Here is a 20891-nt window from a genome sequence, read left to right as displayed (position 1 = left end):
ACATGATATTGGAAGGGCACCCGGAAAACTGGTTTTAATTGAAGGAAGTTTTTTACAAGGAAGAAACGTGTAACGGCAAGTGAAAAACATGCACATCATTTAGACCCTTTTGAATGATCGTTATTTCACTTGCAGTTTTCTTTTCCAATTGTTCTAGCATTGCATAATTAGGCACAAAAGTCACTGGAGTATAATGTGATAAGGAGTCACAGTAACTGCCATGGCTTCATGGAAACAAGAATAATGATTCAAGTCTGATTTACATCTTTCGGTTCAAGCAGAGGAGGTGCTGCAAACTTTAACATCAACAAGGAGTGTACAAAACAAACTTCTTGAGAAGCTGGAAAATCTGAACATCACATTATTTTTTAAGAAATACAGTTTGAAGCAAAGTTAGAAATATCGTGTAGACTTCAAATGTGGTGTTACATCTACATGTATGTGCTGCTAGTTAACAGTGAGTTTAAGTATTAGTTCTTAGGCACAAACATTAATGCATAGTGTCAACTTATGTAACATCATTAAAAATGATTTCTTGCCCAATGAGGCAGTTCGGTATTTCTAATGCACCAAAATGAAGTGTGTCTGAGATCATTGGGATGCATTTGTGACGTTTGCCCTATCAGTGTAGACTTGACTCAAATTGGGATCTTCCGTGACATTGTCTGCGTTTATGCTTTGGATATGGAGGGCGCACATTGTACTTGCTTCGCGCCCTCTTGTGTCCACTTTTTACTGTGAGTTCAGGAATCCTGACTTGACAAATCTGCCAGCCATTTGTACGCAGCGAATCAGCTCATCTGCCAAAAAAGGTAGCAGCCAATCAAATTGCTGGACAATTCATACCTCTGTTACAATGAACTAGTCTACAAGTCCGACTACTTTGGGGGAAATTTCAAGTCTGACCACTATGATTGTGGAAATTCCCTATACATTATGCAAGATCATGTCGTTCATATGCCGTAATGAATAACTACATACCACCGACGGGGGGTCTGATTGGCATATCTGTCAGGTCAGACTTACTGACTGGTGACATACATTGTACAATCTTTGATGTTGACGTCGGATATCACGGAAAAGCTATCAAATGGGGGCACCTTACAAGAAGTTACATGTATGTGAGTGGGCAAGCCTGATGACCGTGTACTGTGTATGTGCTTTGTTCCTGAATGATTTTAATTTTTTGAAAACTAGACTGGCTCATTAACAATATATGTCTTTAGTGGGGTTGAATTTGACCAAAGTCTGCATCAGTGTTGTAACATTCATGCAAGTCTGACCTACCTGGCAATCTATTTCCCCCAACTCCAGCCTGAAACTCCTGTGGCTGAGCCTGTGTAATTTCAGCAATAAACTGCAGGTGACGTTCCTGCCCATCTACACCCCCAGCGAAGAGGAGATCCAAGACCCCAAGCTGTTTGCCAGGAATGTCAGGGCGGTCATAGCCAAGTGAGTGGACCAAGGCAGAAACAGAGCTACTCTTAACAATGTTGTGGTCAAGACCTCTTGAGACCATCACAAGACCTCCAGTTTGATTTCAAGTGACAAGCTATTCAAATGAGCTGCAATAAAAGCATTCCATTGTCACTGTTCACTCTGGTACTTGTGACTAGTCTTGTGAGTGATTTTGTGAGGCCCTGTGTCTTACAAATGGTCTTGGGATGGTCTCGACTGCAACACATGCTACCAAGCACATAAATTTGTAAGCAAAGGAAATGTTTGCTGGCAAAAGTAGGTTACCAACCACAATGTCATGCATCCTGTATTTCTTGTGACTGGTTCCCAGCTGTTCTTTACCTAGCATGTAAATTTGTAAAGGAGTTTTTGGGCTGTTGTTTCACTAAACCAAAGGTGCAACCGTGTAACTCCACTTATGCCATGTTTTAAACCAGTACCATAGCATTTTATAGCTTGCCTCACCACTTTCAATCAGGCTAGTTTCAAAAACGACTACAGCTTTTGCTTTGAATTCATTAGTACTGACTTAGCCATGACAGCATGAAACCTCACTGTGCAAGTTGCAGCTTGAAAGAAATTCTTGCAGTTGAGTCTCAAGTGTCTTTCTTAGTTTAAATGGAGCATATTACGTAGGACGCATGTAAACCATACTGCTGGTAGTTGTCTTCTTTATTCCAAGAGCAGGAGTTACCTTCGGGAATTTCAGAGTAAAGTGATATTGACTACGCCTTTTATCAGTTTTCGTGACATCCTCTATTTGCAAGTGCGATTGACAAGCCGGTGACAGACCACACCTTTGAGGACTGCCGGCTGATGATGAGGGCCCAGGAGATGGGGCTCCCCCTGGAGGTGGGCCTGGTGGAGTTCCAGAAACTGCTCGCAAAGCTCGGGTGAGGGAAAATAGCGATCGGCTGTAAAAAAATGCTGTCTTGCTTAAATTTGAAACCGTCTATTACGTGAAAGGACTGGACCAGTGACTGTGACTGGTCACTATGGCTCAGAGCTGGACCAAGAGAGGGCGCAATTTTCTGGCAACAGAAGTTTGTTTGGTAGTAACTGCGTATCACTGGTTCACAAAGGACAATGGAACACAAGCATTACAGTCGCATCACTACCAGCAAAATAAACACTCCCAACTAAAATGGCTCTTTTCAACCAATGAGGTGGCGCTACTGCTCAGGGCAGATAGTCATTACAATGGGGACAAGACAACCTCCAACCTTATTAGTATTTGCCAATGTTGTTCCAACTTCGCAACCTGTCAGTTTAATCAATGGCCATAAAAGCTGAAAATCACTTGTTTGTAGGTTTTGTTGAACATGCGTTGTTCCTCTAGCTTAGCTGCCCAGGATAGTTTTCATGGTTTGGTCAATTCTGCAAACCACTCTTTCCTCACAAAATATTAAAAGTTTTCAAATTTGAACTCCCCTTTTGAAATTAAGAGTTGTCCTTGACAATATGTGGTATATGCAGATATCGAGGACTATACATTTGTGGTTTGTCTCTAATTGGAGTTATCCATCACCCTTACCCAGAGTCAAGATGGACCACTTACAAGAGAGGCTGAAGTCCTATGCCGACATAGCCAAGTCCGGTGGTTACATAGGTATAGAGGACCTGGCCAAATATCTGGAATTACCCGTCTCGCCAGCATTGAAGGAGGTCTTTGGTCTGTATGATAGGGTGAGCACAGAGCTCTTGATGTCGTGTTGCTGAATAACATTCTCAGTGTAGTATCCTCATATGGTAGGTGTTGTTACTTGGCCAGCTACAGCGTAATATATTGTATTGTAACAATGAACTGTGATGACGGAACCTGACCTGGTGTTTGTGTTGCGTATATATTGCTAGATATTTGCTCTTGAGTCACTCATGTTTGACCAGTGTTTTTGCTTGTAATGTGAAGTTGGTGTGATTCAAATCATAAAAATCCTGGGGCAATCATAGCTTCACCGTACAAGGAACCTTGTGAAAACTGTGGCTTTCTAAAATTGTGGCTTTTCCCTTCAGATCAGCAGCCCTGATAAAAAGCAAGAATAAATAAACAAATCCCTTCTTCACAGACATTAGATTGGACTCACTGTAATAGAATTAATATTACTCCAGCAGATATGACAAGAAGAATTTAGCCTCAAGTATTTCTTTTTATTTCTTTTTATGTAAGTAGTATGTAAGTAGCATAACTATTGATGCCAAAACTTTAATCTTTTTAGTACCAAATAGAAGTCATCAAAGCTTTTGTGATAGTTAGTACCATAATTTGTACCTCCTAAACCCTAAATTTGTTCAAGTGATGACTTTACATCTTTATGTTTCCACAGGATGGCAGTGGGAAGATTGACTTCAGGGAGTATGTCATTGGCTGTTCTCTTCTTGCTCAACCAGCCAATAATGACGAAACGCTGAAGCTGGCCTTTGGGGTAAGAATATGCCTTTGTCAAAATCCAAACTTTCTGTACACAGTTAAGGTAAATGTGTAATCGGAAATAAAACTTCTAGACCGGTGGCCTCTGTGTGGGTTCATGGTCCAGGGCGAACCCAGCCTTATGCGACGATCAAAATCAACTCTTTTGCATGCAGATCAGCAGGTGTTATTACAGGTAATTTACCCATGTTCCTGTGGCTAAGACTCTGGATGTTTGTGTGCTGGTTATGTGCAATTGTTTATCCCCACAGATGGCCAGCGCATGTAGACATGTACATGTAGGTCTAGTCTAACACACTATCCATTCTTCCAACACAAACACTTATACCCATCTCAGATGGAGGGTAACGAATTGCTGCAAAGTACCTTACTTACTATCTTACTACCGCAACCTGTAGCATTGAATGTTAAGAGATGTAATAGCATTTGGAGTAGCACTGTCGTTGATACAGGCTTACTTTGGCAGTATGCCTTTTGATTTGATGCCTTTATTTTTTAATATTCTTGAGATGTTTGGTGGTGACAAGAATTATATTGAGCCGGAGGATATGTGTCGCATCATGAACAGCGCATTTGGTATGGCAGATGAGGAATCCCTGAAAATCTTCAAGCAAGCAGACGTGCTCAACTCGGGAAAAGTCACATATGGTAATTCCTTTGTCCTATCTAGCTTGAATAAAGCACATATTAGCACGTTTTTGAGAGCGCCACAAAATGAATGTTCAATTGACACTGTGCCACTAGCACTATTTCCAGTTAATAAACAAAAACGTTTTACCCTGATAATGATTAATGGTCAGCGGTTACCATGCAACGTTCTGAAATGATCCATCAGCGAACACTGGCCAGAAGTCTACATTCAACAACAAAAGTCAGTTGTGAAGTATTTTAATTTACTGTACATCAAAATGAAAATGGTCTTTTGTTTAGGCACATGTTAATTAACAATGCACATTTTTGAAATGAAAAGTAAATCAGTAAGTAAACTAGACAAAACTGAAACTGCGTTCTATACACATCAGGGACATGAAAGGAGAGAAAGCCCCCCAAAATTATGACTGCAAGCTTTACAGATAGATCTTGAATAAACCAGTCACATGTACTCAGAGGTGCTAGAATTTGTTTGAGAAATATCGTCCCCGTCGTAGATACCAATTACTGTTACAGAGGGCTACAGCTGTCACCATGAAAAAAAAAGGTGTGTGGGGCCGATGTAAGTTCTGCCAATGGTGTAGTTTAAAATTTTAACCTTCGTAAATGCAGCCCCACTAGCGTATTGAGCACACAGCACAGAGAAAACACGTATGCGCGCGGGTGCATGTACGACGCCCATGACAGAAGTTCAGATTTCATGGCCACGAGGAACATTCGGTGCCAATGAACATATACGGTGTGCAGTGTGGCCGCTGACGCCTGGTGCACAATGCATGTACTATGTAGGCTACCTATAGTATGTACATGTACACGGAAAAAAGCAGGACTATTAACTGCTTTTTCGTCTAGATTTTTGGGACATGCACTCTGCATTATGTAAGATAATTCGAGCCATACTATCATAATTATATTGTGCGTATAGGGGATGGAAAAACTGGGTATCGGCCCGTTATTTGCTTATCGGGCAGAAATAATGGCGTATCGGGCCCGATACGCAAGTTTGTACATGGGGAGAACCTTTGCTCTAACTTTAGGCAAAACAATCTATAAAGACATAATTAATAGTTGTGTTGCAGTGGTGTCCTTGTAGACAGTTTCAACCTGCAAACCTTTCCCTAGTGGTAAACTAGCCTGTGTACAGTAGCATATAAATTTGATATGATGTCAGCACTTACTTTTAAGAACCACTCAAATACACAACCTTTGATTATTGAGAATCAAGTTTAGTTGTTGGACAAACCAGATAATTCCCAATGTCTTATCCAGTTCCACCCCCATTTCCAAATTCAAAGACCATACCTCATGCATTCATGCATACCACATTACCTCTTGCGGACGATATTATCCCACCACAATCATGCCCCCCCCTTGTTACCAACTACTTTTTTAAATGACAAGATACCACAACCTTAGTCTTTTATAAAGTTGGATGGTCTTTGGTGATCATCTTTCCAAGATTTACTTAACAGGAATTTTTCCTTGAATGTGTTTTCAGACTAGATTGAGCGACAGGCAAAAGTATTGTTTTCTCTTGCAGCAGAAACTCTCTCTATATTTTTCTTGGCTATTTGATTTAAGTTAATATAAGTTCTCTTGCTAGGTGTGTCACTTGTTAATTGCGTCCCCCACGACGTAATGTTGCAGATGAGTTCAAGCAGTACATGCAGAAGAAGCCTGAATATGCCAAGCTGTTCACTACCTACCAGCGTCTCGTCACCCTGCCAGAAACCATCGAGGCCGACTTCAAGAACAAGCTGTGCACTACGGCGAGCGAGCTGGATGTGGAGCGTTCGCAGACGGAACTGAAGACAGAAGGGGCCACCTCCAAGACAGGAGAGGAAAAGAAAAGGGATTGACATGAGGAAGGCTTGGCTCCTGTCTCCATGTGATGATGATGATGACAACAATGATGATTATCCTTCTTTGCGGCTTTCAAGTGTGAGAAAACAAATCTTGACAGTTTTCTGCTCCAACTTATGGGAAAGCTACAGTTTCTTTGCAGAAGTCAGCTAATTAATTCTTTAATGATGGCTCTGCTAAGATATTTTCTGAGAAAAGAAAAATTAGAAACTTTTCAGGAAAAATCTTGGGACAGGGTAGTTCACTTTACGTTAAAAGGACACTTTCCCCATGCAATGTTTGGGAAATGAAACTCTTGAAAAGCAGGCAGGCAACTAGGAATTCAGGGGGAAAAATGCACAAAACCAAATTTTCAACTGCACAGGATTTTATGTTTTCAGTTTGTAATGGCATGCATGTTAGGTAACAAACATGGAAATCAGCTGATCAAAAGGAAAAGTTGCATGCCTGGACAGAAAACAGTCTGCCTCTCTTACTGTTGCTCTGTCTAGAAGTAAATAAATTCTGCATACACGTGCAATCATAACAGGGAATGTTCCATAAGAACCATGCATAACAGTATTCTTGCTGTTCAGTACGCTGCATCAAAATGTTATTTTCTTTAATTATCCACAGGATTGTTGTACTGACCAACAAAGAGCTGTCTATTTTATTTCCTTTTCTCAGGGTTGGGCTGTCAGCCTTACTTTCAGGTATACTTTGGTGTTCAGTTGGACTGTCCTGTGCAAATAGCCTGCAGTTGTTTCATTGTGAAATCCGACTGTGATTTGAACAATTAGTGCAGTGGGATCCATACACTGATAGTTACATTTTAGGGTTTAATGTAGCGGATTTGCATCATTACACAGTAGACACAACTTTGTTTCATTTCCAGTTTAATTTGAAATTTCTTTCTATTCATTAATCGGGTATCATTCCGAAAGAGTAGGGGTTGGTGGAATTCCTAAAGGTAAAATCAAAATCTTTGACAGCAGGCATAAATGCTAACTTTTTGTTGACCATGCACAGGGAACAATCTTTAATCTTGACTGTTTTATTCAGTGGGAATGATGATTATTACAAAAGACTTTTTCCTATTAGATTTTAACTTGACAGTGTACTCAAGTATGTTGAGTTATAGTCAAGTCCTCAGAAATAACAAGCAATTTGGGTCTTTACAAAGGCTATTCATATGAGCCATGAGGAAGTTGTCACTAAGTCATTGTCATTTCCTTGTTACTTGGGGCCCTACTTGCGAGTTGACGTGACTTCTAAACAGCGTGGATTTCTAAGCATACCATGGGTGCATTTTGGCTGTCATAACCAAGAATTGGTTTGATTATTCCTTGGTGAGTTTCCATGACAGTTTAATTGGGTAAGAATTACATGCCATGACGTGGTACTCAAATCCCCAAATGAAATATCCAGAGAGAAAAAATAAAAGCCGTTCTCGGTTGAGGCTTCCAAATGCACCCCAGCTTTCAGTGAAACGGATAAGAGAATTGGTCCAAAAGCTCTCAGACGTCGGAATGGGTAAATGCTCAAAAATGATAGTTTCCAGCACGAACCATTACTCTGTGCTGCATTGCTGCCCCATTGTTCTGTTGACTTTGCCACTGAAATGTGACTTTAAACCAGTATATCACTTCTGTTAATATACAAGGTCAGAAGAAATCATCATGTCTGGAGCCAAGCCACATAATTGCCATATCTTGAACATTTCTTTATTTTTTAGTTTTGTGTGAGTTTATTTAAACTATTAAGTTGTAGTTTAGGTTTACGGGTCATAAGTTGTACAGAAAGTCATTTTTGTTAAAATACATGCTACAAAATTTACTCTCTCATCGTACTCCTGAAACATTGAAATATGACAAATGACAATGTGATTTTTACTTTTTGCAGTTAGTTATTAACTTTGCTTTGTTTGCAGTGATTTATCAATGACCTGGTGCATTCCATTTGAAATCAAAATATGGAATACTTAAGAAAAGGGTGTATAGTGTTCATTTTAGAGATTCGCAGACACCAGTGGTGCTTTTAGGGATAAGATTTGTAAGGATTTTTCCTGATGGTAGGATTTCTCCTGATTGTAGGACTTCTCATCAGGATTTTCCTGACTTCAGGATTTCTCAACAAATCTCTTTTAATATATGGACAATCCTGAGTTTCCCACGAGGGTAAGATGCCATAAAAATTTCATGGAATGGGCATTTTAAGGATGAGTTGAGTCAAAAACAAATGCATACCATAGACCCTGCACTGCTGTGGGGACCTCAAAACCTCTAGTTATTATTTCATGGCTGTTTCTTTTCTTCCAATCTCCCCCCCCCCCCGCTTTGTAGCTCATCAAGAAGAGTTTGATCATATAAACACTTACATTCTACATTCCAAGGCAAATGGTGTCCATCCTGGTGTATCTCTATTAAGATTACTATGCCAACCTTGACATTGCATTGTTAGTTTTACAAGGTACATGTACCTCGAGAATTCATGCACGCACAAAAAACTTAACTTAAAATACATGCACATCAACATGAAGTTTGAACTTGCTTTTTTGAATTGTGTGTCCTATTCATTTAATTCAAGCAACTATAGCTACAAAGTAGTATTTGAGTAGAGTCCCATGTGGAGGCATATGTGACCCGCTCTGCGACAATGAGTTTAAGGCCTTTGAAAGTATCTTGCACAGTGTTTAAGCAATAGGAATCCTGAACATTTTAACATCTACACAACATCCATTTCCATATATATCAAACTGAGTGACACATGAAAATTTTTCCAATCTAAAACAAAGTAAAAGTCAAAAGTGGCCTGGTGACAATGCGACTCATTTTCACAGCGGGTCATGTGTGTAATGATTTTTCTTTTGGGGGTATTTTTTTGTTGTTTTCTTCAGTGGAAATGTGTAAGCATGCAGTTATTGTATAACGGCAAGCAATAATTGAGGTCTTTCCAATGACATTTGATTGTAAAATATGTTAAATGGGGAAAAACTATTTTTTAATAATTTAAAGTTATCTATCCACACTTTTTCACAAATTAAAACAAATGTATATTGATTTCTATAAATTCGGTGTTGTCCTAGTAATGGCTTAACATACAAGTACCCTCAGTACTTGTATTCATGTAGAGGGTTTGCATGGCTGACCTCATGCAGGTCAGTGTGTTTGTTCCACAAGGCATGCACAAAGATTCCCCATCAACTAAAGAACTGTCCTGCAACATGGCTACCACGCAAAGTCTCTATTGCCAGTTCACATTTCCAGGCCATTTGTTTAATACTGATAAACGTGTGTTAAGTATTTGTGTACATGTATTAATGCAAAGCATGCCTTGGACTTATTAAATTACATGAGTAACTGCACTGAGCAAATTAAATCAACTACTGTCAGGTTGACCAATGTCTGCCTAATGATGGATGGTTTGGGCAATCTAATTGACCAATAGGGGCATGGTTAGAATACTGGTTGTCAAAGCTGATGTAATTTATCAGTAAGGAGGATCAATTCACATGAAAATTCCATTAACTATGAATGCAGCCCGAGTTGCAGCTTACAGCAAAATGACAGTGACGATGGGATTCTAGAAAATATTTTGACAAGGTTTGTTTGAGTGTGACGGTACTGCATGCTCACACTCTGGTCGAGCTACAGCTCATGCCCACAGTTCACAGGCTGAACATTGACAAAAGGAATGCTTTTGTTGCAGTTCAGTTAAATAGCTTGTGACTTGAATGCAGACAGGAGGTCTTGTGTTGATCTTATATCCTGTTAAGAGGTCTCAAATATAGCAGCAATGACTGCCTGTCTTATGAAAGTTTCCAGTTGCTATGCAAGGACAAGTAGCATGTGTAAGCCTCATTGAGATTGGGGGCAGTAATGACTTGTCCGTTTGCATAAAATGGGAGAAAAAAATAACCCAAACAACCAAAAAACTGGTAGTTGTTTCAAAGAAGACCGAGACTCTTCATATACATGTAGTGTAAGACAATCTTGCTGCATTTTTTTATTCACTTGTTCTACAACCTGCTGGTTGATTACAGAGCAAACAGCCAACAAGAAATTAGTTTATCCATTTCCATTTACACTCATTTTGTAGAAAATAGTTACACCATATGCCAGGTTATGTTTGGGTCTTCTTACAAAGGGGTAAAAAAGGAGTCACACATTTTTCAGCTGGCCCCTAGGCACACAGTACATTTCGGAGGTTTAGGCCATTATTCACTTTCTGTCATGTGGAGAATATTTTAACTGAGTTATTTTTTGGAAAGGTTTGATGGCCTGTATGTATATTTGTCAGAAATATTCCTGTAGTTGTCTGATGAAAGAAGTGTCATCACTTAGAGATATATGGGGCCATTCAAATTTTTCAGTGTTTTTAAAGTTCGATTTTTTTTTCCAAATTTTTTTGACCCACCCACCCCCATTTTCAATGAACAAAAAAGTGATTTTGTCATCCTGTATTAAAACTCCCAATCCAGCGTACAACATGAAACTGCATAGACGTACATGTATACTTGCACATGGAGATACATTTCGAGTTTCAATTTATTTCCTTGACCCACCCACTATTTTGAAAAAAAATTCGAAATTTAAAAACACTGAAAATTTTGAATGGCCCCTTACACCTTTTTAGAAGTAATATTTATTTCATAGAGAATTCACATTAGAAGTAGTTGTATATGTCTGTGACAGAGAATGTGAAATGGCTGCATTCAATATCACAGAAGGAGCTGCAGCGCATGTGTCGAGATATTTCATTTATCGCATTGCAGCAAGAAGCTAGCTTTGGTATAAGAAGTAAGGATTATCAATCAAGTGAAGAAAATAAAAGTGCAAAATTGTAAAGAACTGAACATGCCTCACCATTATGCATTACTGATCATGAATCACCTTATCTTCCAATGATTTGTACACAAGTGAGACACTTGTGGTGAATAAAGAGTACAGGTTGATGTAGGCTTGTGAGGACAGCTATTGCAATGTCCAATTCTTTGGGGTTTGTGAGTAAGCTTCAAATACCCAAAACATGCAAATACAAGTAAATAACCTACCAGTACCCAATTGAAATAGAAAATTGACTTTTTCTGTTGAAGAACACTTGTCAACTGCAGCCAGCTGGTGACTGGCTATCTGTGAAAGTGTCTAAAATGTCACCAACTCCTTTTCTGACTTCATCATTTGTCCCTTGACCTGCATGCATAGACTCTTTACCAGCCTCAATGTCAGTAGGTATGCTGAACTCATGCACTGTGGAATCTATTTTCCTGGTCTCTTCTCCAGTCACTCTGTGCAACACAGTTGTGTCAGGTCCAGTGTGCTTTTCTTCAGGTTGGCTGTCTTGATCAGCATCCATGCTAGTCTCTCTTCCAGTTGTTTGTCTCAGTTCTTGAGTAGTCTCCGCTTCCAGTTGACGTTTGTGGTATAACGGTCTTGAGGCATCCAACAGACCCAGGGCGTGCAAGCACACTTTTGTTGCACCTTGCTTGGCAAAGCTTTTACTGATCTCCCTGAAGAATAAAGCAAAGGTCAAATAAGGAGCCTGTCACTTATCGCAGCTTGGTTCATAGAAATTTAAGAGGTACATGTACAAATCTCTCAAACTGTGCAATACTTTGCAGAAATAAGTATTTTACAATAAACCATGGACTAAGTATCTATAATTTATAGACTTGTCACGTACAAAGGAGCTGTCTATTACTCCAAATATCAAGTGTACAGGCAAATGATAAGTTTTGATGAAGAGTGATGGGCATAGCAAGATGGACCAGTAACAGCCAGCTTTTGGTTCTGGCAGTATGCTTGCACATACCATCAGGCAAAAGGTCATGTGATTTCATCAACAGTGGTTCAAAGTTAGAGGAAAAATGAAGCCTAACAGTATGTCCACAATTTATCATGAAGATGTCGAGCTTTCAGGATGTACTGTGGTTCAATGGAACATGTAAACACATAGAAAGGGGGCAGATTCTGCACCCTCCCCCACCCCTATGGCTCTTCTAGGGTTAATGTGAGCAGGCCGTATTTCTCGGACAGTCTGTAATTTGCCAGCAGTTTTGTGTTAATTGAGTTAGAAAACTGATCACGTGTACTATGCCCCACCCCGTTTGGACAGGAGCTTGACTTTACAGAACAAGTCTGCTGTCTACAACTTTTGGAAATTAGGACTCTCCCAACTCATCAAATCCAACACTTGGTAAACCAGCTTGAAACCAACACTTTGAAATGTAACAGGCATATTAGGCAGAACTTCAGCATAAAACCTCTTGTGATGGTGGCCAGGTTTTGCACCGAGGTTCATCATGGAAATTGATACTGTATCACTGATTGTTTTACGAACCACTGGGTTGATGTGTAGCTTTTGCCATCAATCGTCAAAATTGCCTGATAGTTCTTGTCAGATTCATCATTCACCTGCAACATTTGAAGACAAAAGCAAAAAAAATAAAAACTATCAAAAACCCTTTTCTAAATTTCAAGTAGACAATGAATGTCACAGTATGAATGCCAACCAGCAGGTCAATCATCCCTCAACAATTCTTATGAAGACATACATTCTGGTGTGAGAATTCTACCAATCTCTGGGGCCTATAGTCAAAGTGCAGGAGTAGTCATACAACAAACAGCTGCCGTGGTGAAAATACATGCACTGTGAAAATTTCTGCATAACTCATGTGAGGCTGATTCTGGAGGATCTTACCACTGTGAACTGAGGTGGGGGCAGCTTTTTCTGGCAGACCAGGGTGTTCAAAATTTGTTGGGGTGTGTTTCCGTCAATGTAGTCTTTCCTGGAAAGAAAAATGACAACTGTTTACAGAAGTATGCTTACATATAAAATGACCAAAACGTTACTTCAAACACCTTTTACAATGTGCTCTAAGACAAGACAAGTTATACTTTTTTGTAACTACTTCCAATGATAAAAAGACAACATTTCATGAACAAGTCTTTTCCTATGTGAAAGTAACTGTCATATTACCTTGCTCTACATTGTTCCCAACAAGTAGCCTTGACTCACACTTCATCTTAAGGTTTTAAGGTTGCAATTGCAGGAACTGACTTGAAAAGGGTCAAGTCAAGTCCATACACGCCCATCACAAGTCATTCTCTGTTGGCCAAGTCAGAAGCTCGTCAAATGAACTATGACAAGAGCATTCCTATGTCTCTGTTCACCCTTGACTGGTCTTGTGAAAAGACTTGTACAGACTAAACTCGACAGCAACCATGGGATATGGTCTGGACATAGGAACTGTGGACGTATGTTCCTGGTGCAAGGTACACATTATAGATAAAGTCCCTGTGAATGTTAACAAACTGACAAATGTGTTTGAGTCCTCTCCAAAGAGCATGCATCCTAAATACAAAACAAGAAAGCTGACCTGAAATATTTCACGTTCATCTCAAACAGCTCTGTGCCGTCTTCCAGCCTGCGCTTCTTGACTCTGTATGCATTTTCTTGCCTCTCTCGGGCAAGTCTGTGAAGTTCAGTGGCTTCATAACAGTATCCTTCCATTCCCCAGAGTTGGCTGTTAGATATAACGACACAAAAAGTTATGTATTGAATTTTCCTGGTATCATTACATTTTGGATCTATCTATTGTGATGGATTATGTGCTTCTTGTCCAATTCCCAAAAGCATAAATCCATTGAATTAAGAAATGACCTTGAGACACCTTTGGACCTGATATATACCAGCACACAATCAAAAATCCAAAGGTTTACTTTCAAATTTTTTTGCATTCACACCATCAACAGGTCTGAGCAGCCACTTTTACCAAGAAAAGCACTGAACCGGAAAAATGAGAAAATAGGCATCTGAAATTTCAAAGGTTTTCTGAATTTTACAAAATACTCCTTCTGTTCAAGAAAGGAAACAAGTCATTTGAGATAGGCTCGTCAAATTGAGTCGCTGAGTCTTAACTCACACTCTTGAGAGTTGAGATACTCACCACAATTCAGCCATGTTGTTGCTCTTCATCACAGCTTTATGAATGACCTGTTCTTCACTGCCATGCAAGAGTTGCAAGATACAGAACTTACTGTTGGCGTGGGCATTCTCATAGTCTACTGCCTGAATGTGGACCCAAAAGAGGTTATTTCTTTTCATTTCAGTCATAGAACTGTTACTTTTGAATGACTTTTTTAATTTTGATCCAGGTTGTTGATGTGATAAATCACTTTAGGGTGAAACAATCATGCACTGTGGTGAAAGGTATACAGAAGTCTTCCAATTAAGAGGCCTCTGAGGATAAATACATGTCCAAATGAGCTTGTTTAGTTCATTTTTTAAAAATGCCATACTGAGGATAATAAATAAAATGTAAGCTTGTAAATGCTGTGAACACATGCACACGATTGATTACACTGATACTGTAAATACAAATACATATCTGATGTGCCTGCCCTAGAGTCAGGGCGTGTGTTTATTGTTCTGGAAAATTAATAGCTCCAAGCGGTTATTACCACAAGCTGGACCACATACATAAGATAATGGCAAACATGAAATCTCATTTGGTTTCACACACTTTTTCCATCAGACTTGTTCAAATGTTTGGGGTTTAATGTTTTTGGAACCTCAAAAGTCACAACTGAGATTCAGCACTAATATTTGACACATATCATGCCTTACCTACATATTGCAGCAAAATGAGGTTAGTTTGAATCAGTTGATGGAATCGGTGTTTCTAACAACACTGGCTAAAAAAAATCACTGACATAAAAAAGACATTCCGATATTTGTTATATTTTCAAAAAAGTAGGTAATTCCATTTTTATTTTCGACAACATCATACTGTTACGTAAAACTGTGATACAGTTCATTGTGGCAAGTGTCTAGCAATTCTCACATATTTCAAGTAGTCCTTGATGACCTCCTCCTGAGGTAGCTTGCCCTGCCTCCTGAAGATGGAGGTGTTCCACTGGGCTTCCCTGGCAATCATGATCGAGGACGCTTGTGTCTGCTTCTTGAAACGCACGATGTCCTCATATGAGGTGATGTGCTCTTTTGAACCGCCGCTGTATGGGCCATGATAATATGAGGGGACTGAGTTTAAAGTCTGAATTACAGCATTCACATCACAAACTTAAATGCTGATTCGATTTGAAAATATAAGCAGACACTGTACTACAAAAATGTGAACTTATCATCTACTTTAACTTCCAAAGACGTTACAAACCAGTGCTTACTAGGGCACATATTTGTGACTAAAACACTGTTTGAAAGACGACCATCAGGAAAAAAGTGGTTGACTTGCAAAAAATGTTGTGCTCTATTCAAAAATTCAAGTTGTATTTTAACGTACATGTACTTTCACTGGAATCCTCAAAAGTGTTATCTAACTTTTTACCATTAACTGTGGTGTATCCACTGACAGATTTTTTTTTCACCCATTTATCTTTATATATTCAAGATTTGTTTATATTCATATATCAAATGTTAGCACCAAAACCCAGAGAAAACAATCCACAAAATAAAAGCAAGGATTTCTGGACCGTGAGTAAGGTTTCTGATATTTCTGTCCCACAACAACATGTTGAATAAGCCTGAATTTTGAATTTGCCCCCCTTGACACCAAAAGTTGGATACGCTGCTGACCATAAATTTCACTTTTTTCCTTCAAAATGGCAAAAACCTTATGGGCAGTGCTGAGCAAGGCCACTGTGTTCTATGATTTGCTAACTTACTTTGCAATGACAGGGATGGACACAGCATTGGCAACTGCCTTGATGGCTTCACAATTCACAGAATGCTGGGGCCGCTCCACTTTGGTCCGCCCATGTACGGCCAAGGCAGCTACCCCCGTGCTCTCAATGGTGTGTGCTAAAGCCAAGGTGTCATCCATCTAGGAGCCAGAAACCACACATGTCGCATTTCTATATCAGTCCTCACAACATTCTCTGTCTTTGTCAGGCTATGCACAAATCATATAACTTACCGATGGTAAAAGCCTGATTTTACAAGTGACTGGTTTGGAGATTCCTTGAACTAAGCGGGTCAGGATCTGTTGAGTCAAAAAAGCATACCCATTTAAAAGTTTCAGTTTATGATTCTCTTGGATAAGAAGCAACAGCTAGGGATTAAGTCTACTTCTAGAACCATGAATGACCCAGTAAGAAATTGGCTTACCTTGTCAATTTTGTCTGGTTCAGTGAGTAAGGCTGCCCCCATTCCACCCTTGGTTGAATACTCCTTGGGACATCCCATGTTGACATCAATTCCAGCTACGTCATTCTCCCTGAATGCAGACCAAACATCACAGGGTTACATCCAAAACTATTTGATTTCCGACTTACATGTACACTACAGAAATCTTCTTTATCAAAGTAAAATGTCATTATCTCCAAATAAGACTTTCAAAATTACCTCCATTGTGGTGGAATGGAAATATTTTCTCAAAACACTGTGGAACCAGGGTTCGATGGAGCCAAAATTGAAGAGAAATCTTCCAGGGTGGTGTTTTAGTCAACTTACACAAGTTTAGCAACTCTCAGTGCTCTGTCGGGATCAGATGTTCCCATCTGGAAGACAACTTTATCTTTCTCTTTATCACATGTTCGGAAGACCACTGTCCCATTTCGTGTCACAAAGTCGACTGTGCCCAAAATATCTGGGTTCAAGGGAGATTGAAGAAACATGCGCAAATATAAAAGATGACCAAGTGAATCAAAATGCCACAAAAACAAACAAATGAAAAACCTCTACTAGCTGACTGAATGAAAACTTGCAATATGTGTTGTTAAATACGTCACTGTATGTATATGAAGATATTTGAGGAATCCTTAATCCTTAACTTCTTAACGTTAATCCTTAAACCTTTATTCTAGACATGAAATTTCAACGCTATTCTCTCCCATTTGATAATATATTCCAAGTATCTGGAAAACCAGAATTGATTTCTTAAACATTTTCTACAGAGCAAGGTCTGGGCATATTGATAAAGTTCTCACATCACATCTTGAAAACTAAAAACTGTACGTCTTACCGTTTTCAATTCTCTTACACTGAAGCATTTTGTGGTCAATCAATTCCTGCAAACAAAATTACAAAAATGCACAATTTACTCTGTAAACTTAAACCCAGCATTTCAAAGAGAAAAGTTCTCCTTAGCTAACCAAACTTTCTACCAAGGGAGCTTGATTGGATCTAGAGCATCTTGTTAAGAAATACCAGGTTGACTTTAAAGTTACTTAACAATTTGTTTAGTCTGTGACCTGGCTTTGCACTGTCTTACCAAAGTAAAGAACCTATAACACTCTTTATCAATAGTTTCATCAGTTATTTTTGAGCAACTACATGTACTTGCATTTGAGTCATGAGATATCGAGTCTGAGTCACTTCTCTCGAGTCTGAGTCCGAGTCATCTGGGTTGAGTCCAAGTCATAAGTCACAAAGGTTGAGTTGAAGTCCAAGTCACCTTTATTATTGTATTGGAAACCCTTTCCAGGTTTTGCAAATGTTTCATTTTTCACCACAGCTTTCTCGGATTTAATGAACTGGAAATATGTGTACATGTATGTCAAATAAACCATGGAAAACGAATAAACTATGACAAAGCCTTTTGATCTACATGTGATCCGTATGCCTTGTCCTTTGTATCATTGAAATAAAAATAAGCTTCAACAAATATAGAGCACATTTACAAAGGGTTGCTCAGGGCAGGTTACTTTTGGAGTAGAAGTCATGACCAATATTCGTGCTTTCACATATGCACAACTGACATTCCTTGAATCAGCAATACTAGTGATCCAAAACTATTGCTTGGCAGGACACCAGTCTGTGTCCAACAAGAAAAGTCTGATGCCGAATACATCATCGCATATTAATGTAGTACTATCAAGTTTGGTTGGCAGGGTACATGTTTCAGTACATGGATTTCCCTAACCAATATATCGGCAACCACACATGCACCTCAGCCGCATCACGCACTGCTTTACTCTGTGGAAAAAAACAAAATAAAACAACATAATGATGTAATTTCCACTGAGTCACGAGTCAGGCAGTTGAGTCTGAGTCTGCGGCCTTGAGTCCGAGTCATTTTTCGAAGTGACTTGAATCAGAGTCATTAAAAATGTGACTACAGTCAGACTTGAGTCCAAGTCACACAAGTCTGCAACTAAATTACAAAGATTTTCTGAGGTGGTATTTCAAGTGTTGTTACCTCACAGTACACAATGTCAGCTCCATAGTCCAAGGCCAGCAGTCTGGTTGGCAATGTGCCAACCCGCACCATTGGTGCAAGAATAACCTTATTTGCATATGTTAATTTGTTGCCCATGGTTCCTCCTCCTGATTTAGAATCCTGTGACATGGTGAGATTCTCTCCTTGCAATTGAGAAAAAAAGAAACATTTAAGACCCATCTTGCTTTAGAGGGTCACATGAAAGTCACATGGAATTTACTGGAGGAAAGCTGTTTTTGGTGGTATGATGCATAATGATAATTTTCACTGAAGAACTTTTGGAAATTGGAAGCTTGAATAATTACAGTTTACATACATATGCATGCAACACGTGAGAAACATTATACATGTACTCATTGGCCACCTTTTGACATCTTTTGAACCTCAAAGACGAAGGGGTGACAATATGTGGGGAAGGGATTAGAGATGGGAGGGTAGGAAGACAGGTTTAAAAGAAGGGGCCTCTCCCCATTTCATGCAGGGGAAAAAAGTTTTTCCATGATACTGTTTTTCTTAACATGGTGGCCATGGCTGCCTCCAACCTGTAAGTGATCACGTAAAATAAAGCTCAAATCATCCCAAATCAATATCTCCAAAGACAGCTAGTTCAACTTCCTTACACTTGTTAATGATTTGCAGGTAAGTGTTTTTAGCTCTATGGTTATACAGTAGTAGTGTAGGGAGCTCACTTGTGAATAATTGATTAGGCCTTTACTTTCTTGTGAACAAATTGGCTCATAAGCCTGTCATGTGGTGGCTATGGAACGTGTCTAGAAAGTTGCCAAAAAGCACAGCCACAGGGCCACTGCCTGGGAAAATCTTCAAACCAAGTGTATTCCCCTGCAAAACATGCCTCCCCAGGGCCTTCTGAGGTAGCCTGCAGACTGATGAGTTTCTGACCATTGCTGTTGGTGTGTTTGACTACTTTTTTAATTGTCTTCATTGAAGTTGGTACTGGGTTTCTTTTTCCTCTATTTAAATTTATCAATGACACACAGCTGAGATAAATAACCAACTGAAGCAGCTCCACTGGAGTGATCGTGTCATATCATCATTTAATCGAGGAGTTCCCTGCAGAGGTATCTCACCTCACCCACCCTCCGGGACTTGCCCAGTAGGACCACGTGGTTCTGACAACACTCTGTCAACCAACCCCCATCATTACAGTAAGTAAAAAAATACAACATAGTCTTGGGAAAGTGGCCAAGGAGAATGGAATTTTTTCCCAACAACTTTTTGTTTTTAAGGAAGGCCTATTACATGTATGTCCCCAAAGCCAACCCTGTCCTTGACACATTTGGGGCATGTCAAACTTGGACATACCAAATCTCAGCAGAACGTATAAAAAGAGTCAAATTAAAGGGCTTTGACGATAATGTGTGCTACACGTATCTTGCTCACAGGGGAAAAAGAGCATGCATTGTTGAGAATGCAAATCAAGTTTTTGTGCTTCTCAATGTTTTGTAAGAGACCCAAACTGACCAAAATGATAATCATAATTAACAAATTCAATGACCAAATCAGTAAGTACATGTACAATAGTCGCCACGTACATGTTTCCTTTTCTCTACAACAATTATAGATCCAATACTCATTCATTTATGTTCTTCACCATCCCACATAAACAACTAATGGGTCATTCCATTAAAGTGTTCACTAGGCATGATATAAGAACTATATGTAGACTAGCTTGCCACTGCTTTTTGGCTAGGGTGGTCAATTATTGGAACAATCTCTCAGAATCCCTTGTATCTGCACCATCTGTGGCATCCTTTGAGAATAATTTGACAGTGTTTCTTATTATGGAGGAAAGGTGTAATTGACCAAGTAACCAAATAAATAAGTAAGTAACCAAGTAACGAGAAAGGTTCCATGTATGGACGCCAGAAATTATTCCCTACAGTGATATTATTAGCCTTTAGAAAGCAAAAACATGACCAGAAAAGTTCAATTCCAGTTGGGACGGGCCTAACTACGGGCCTAACGACGGGCCCAACTATAGTTGGGACTGATGCTGTAGTTGGGGCGTAACAACGTCCAACCTGGGCTAGCTAGCTAGGTGATGTCCGTATGAGTCGAACTCTTTTCTAGCTGACCTTGGTTTTAATATGGTTTTAAGTTCATTTCTGTCGTACAAACTTCAAAAGCCTACCTCAGTTCAGGGTTCGACCATTGGAGGAATAGAAAATATATGTATGCACCAGTTGGGGATTTATGATCAAATTGCATCATAAATAAAACGTGTGTTTGTCACACTGTACGTAAGTACATGTACATGTACATACATTGTACATGTATCGTGGACCTACCAGTGAACTGTTTTGTGCTTTATGT

At 39.4% G+C, this 20891-nt stretch overlaps 2 protein-coding genes across 5 annotated transcripts in view; one reads left to right on the top strand and one right to left on the bottom strand.

The window, feature by feature from the left end:
• Positions 1-11234, top strand: part of lpcat2 (lysophosphatidylcholine acyltransferase 2) — a 31110-nt gene extending 19876 nt beyond the window's left edge. For all 4 annotated transcript variants that reach the window (XM_087137794.1, XM_022236348.2, XM_022236347.2 and 1 more), the window contains 6 exons: positions 1315-1452; positions 2226-2351; positions 2997-3144; positions 3783-3881; positions 4396-4534; positions 6185-11234. In XM_087137794.1, the coding sequence (XP_086993920.1) occupies positions 1315-1452; positions 2226-2351; positions 2997-3144; positions 3783-3881; positions 4396-4534; positions 6185-6396 (862 nt within the window). In that variant the 3' untranslated portion in view covers positions 6397-11234. The remainder of the gene's footprint in view (positions 1-1314; positions 1453-2225; positions 2352-2996; positions 3145-3782; positions 3882-4395; positions 4535-6184) is intronic.
• dus2 (dihydrouridine synthase 2) lies at positions 10357-20854 on the bottom strand. The gene is made up of 13 exons (XM_022236344.2): positions 20710-20854; positions 18537-18700; positions 17361-17406; positions 16850-16985; positions 16505-16613; positions 16314-16379; positions 16063-16220; positions 15225-15393; positions 14328-14449; positions 13758-13904; positions 13079-13166; positions 12719-12792; positions 10357-11888 (listed from the first exon to the last, which is right to left on the bottom strand). Exons 2-13 carry the CDS (start codon positions 18684-18686, stop codon positions 11483-11485), a joined length of 1671 nt encoding a protein of 556 aa, XP_022092036.2. The 5' UTR covers positions 18687-18700; positions 20710-20854; the 3' UTR covers positions 10357-11482.
• Between the last annotated feature and the right edge of the window lie 37 nt (positions 20855-20891).

This window comes from Acanthaster planci, linkage group LG06 (genome assembly GCF_054643075.1).
Source record: "Acanthaster planci isolate LZ-2023a linkage group LG06, COTS_SCS, whole genome shotgun sequence".
NCBI lineage: Eukaryota > Metazoa > Echinodermata > Asteroidea > Valvatida > Acanthasteridae > Acanthaster > Acanthaster planci.
This window is presented reverse-complemented; position numbering and strand designations above follow the sequence as displayed.

What these genes read in the sequence shown, in the direction of transcription:
- dus2 (XM_022236344.2), bottom strand. Translation starts at nt 18,686, where the DNA reads ATGTCACAGGATTCTAAATCAGGAGGAGGAACCATGGGCAACAAATTA. An exon ending in CTGACATTGTGTACTGTGAG is followed by an intron (nt 17,407 to 18,536) that starts GTAACAACACTT and finishes TTTTGTTTGCAG; the next exon opens with GAATTGATTGACCACAAAAT. An exon ending in AGCTACACATCAACCCAGTG is followed by an intron (nt 11,889 to 12,718) that starts GTTCGTAAAACA and finishes TTTATTCTTCAG; the next exon opens with GGAGATCAGTAAAAGCTTTG.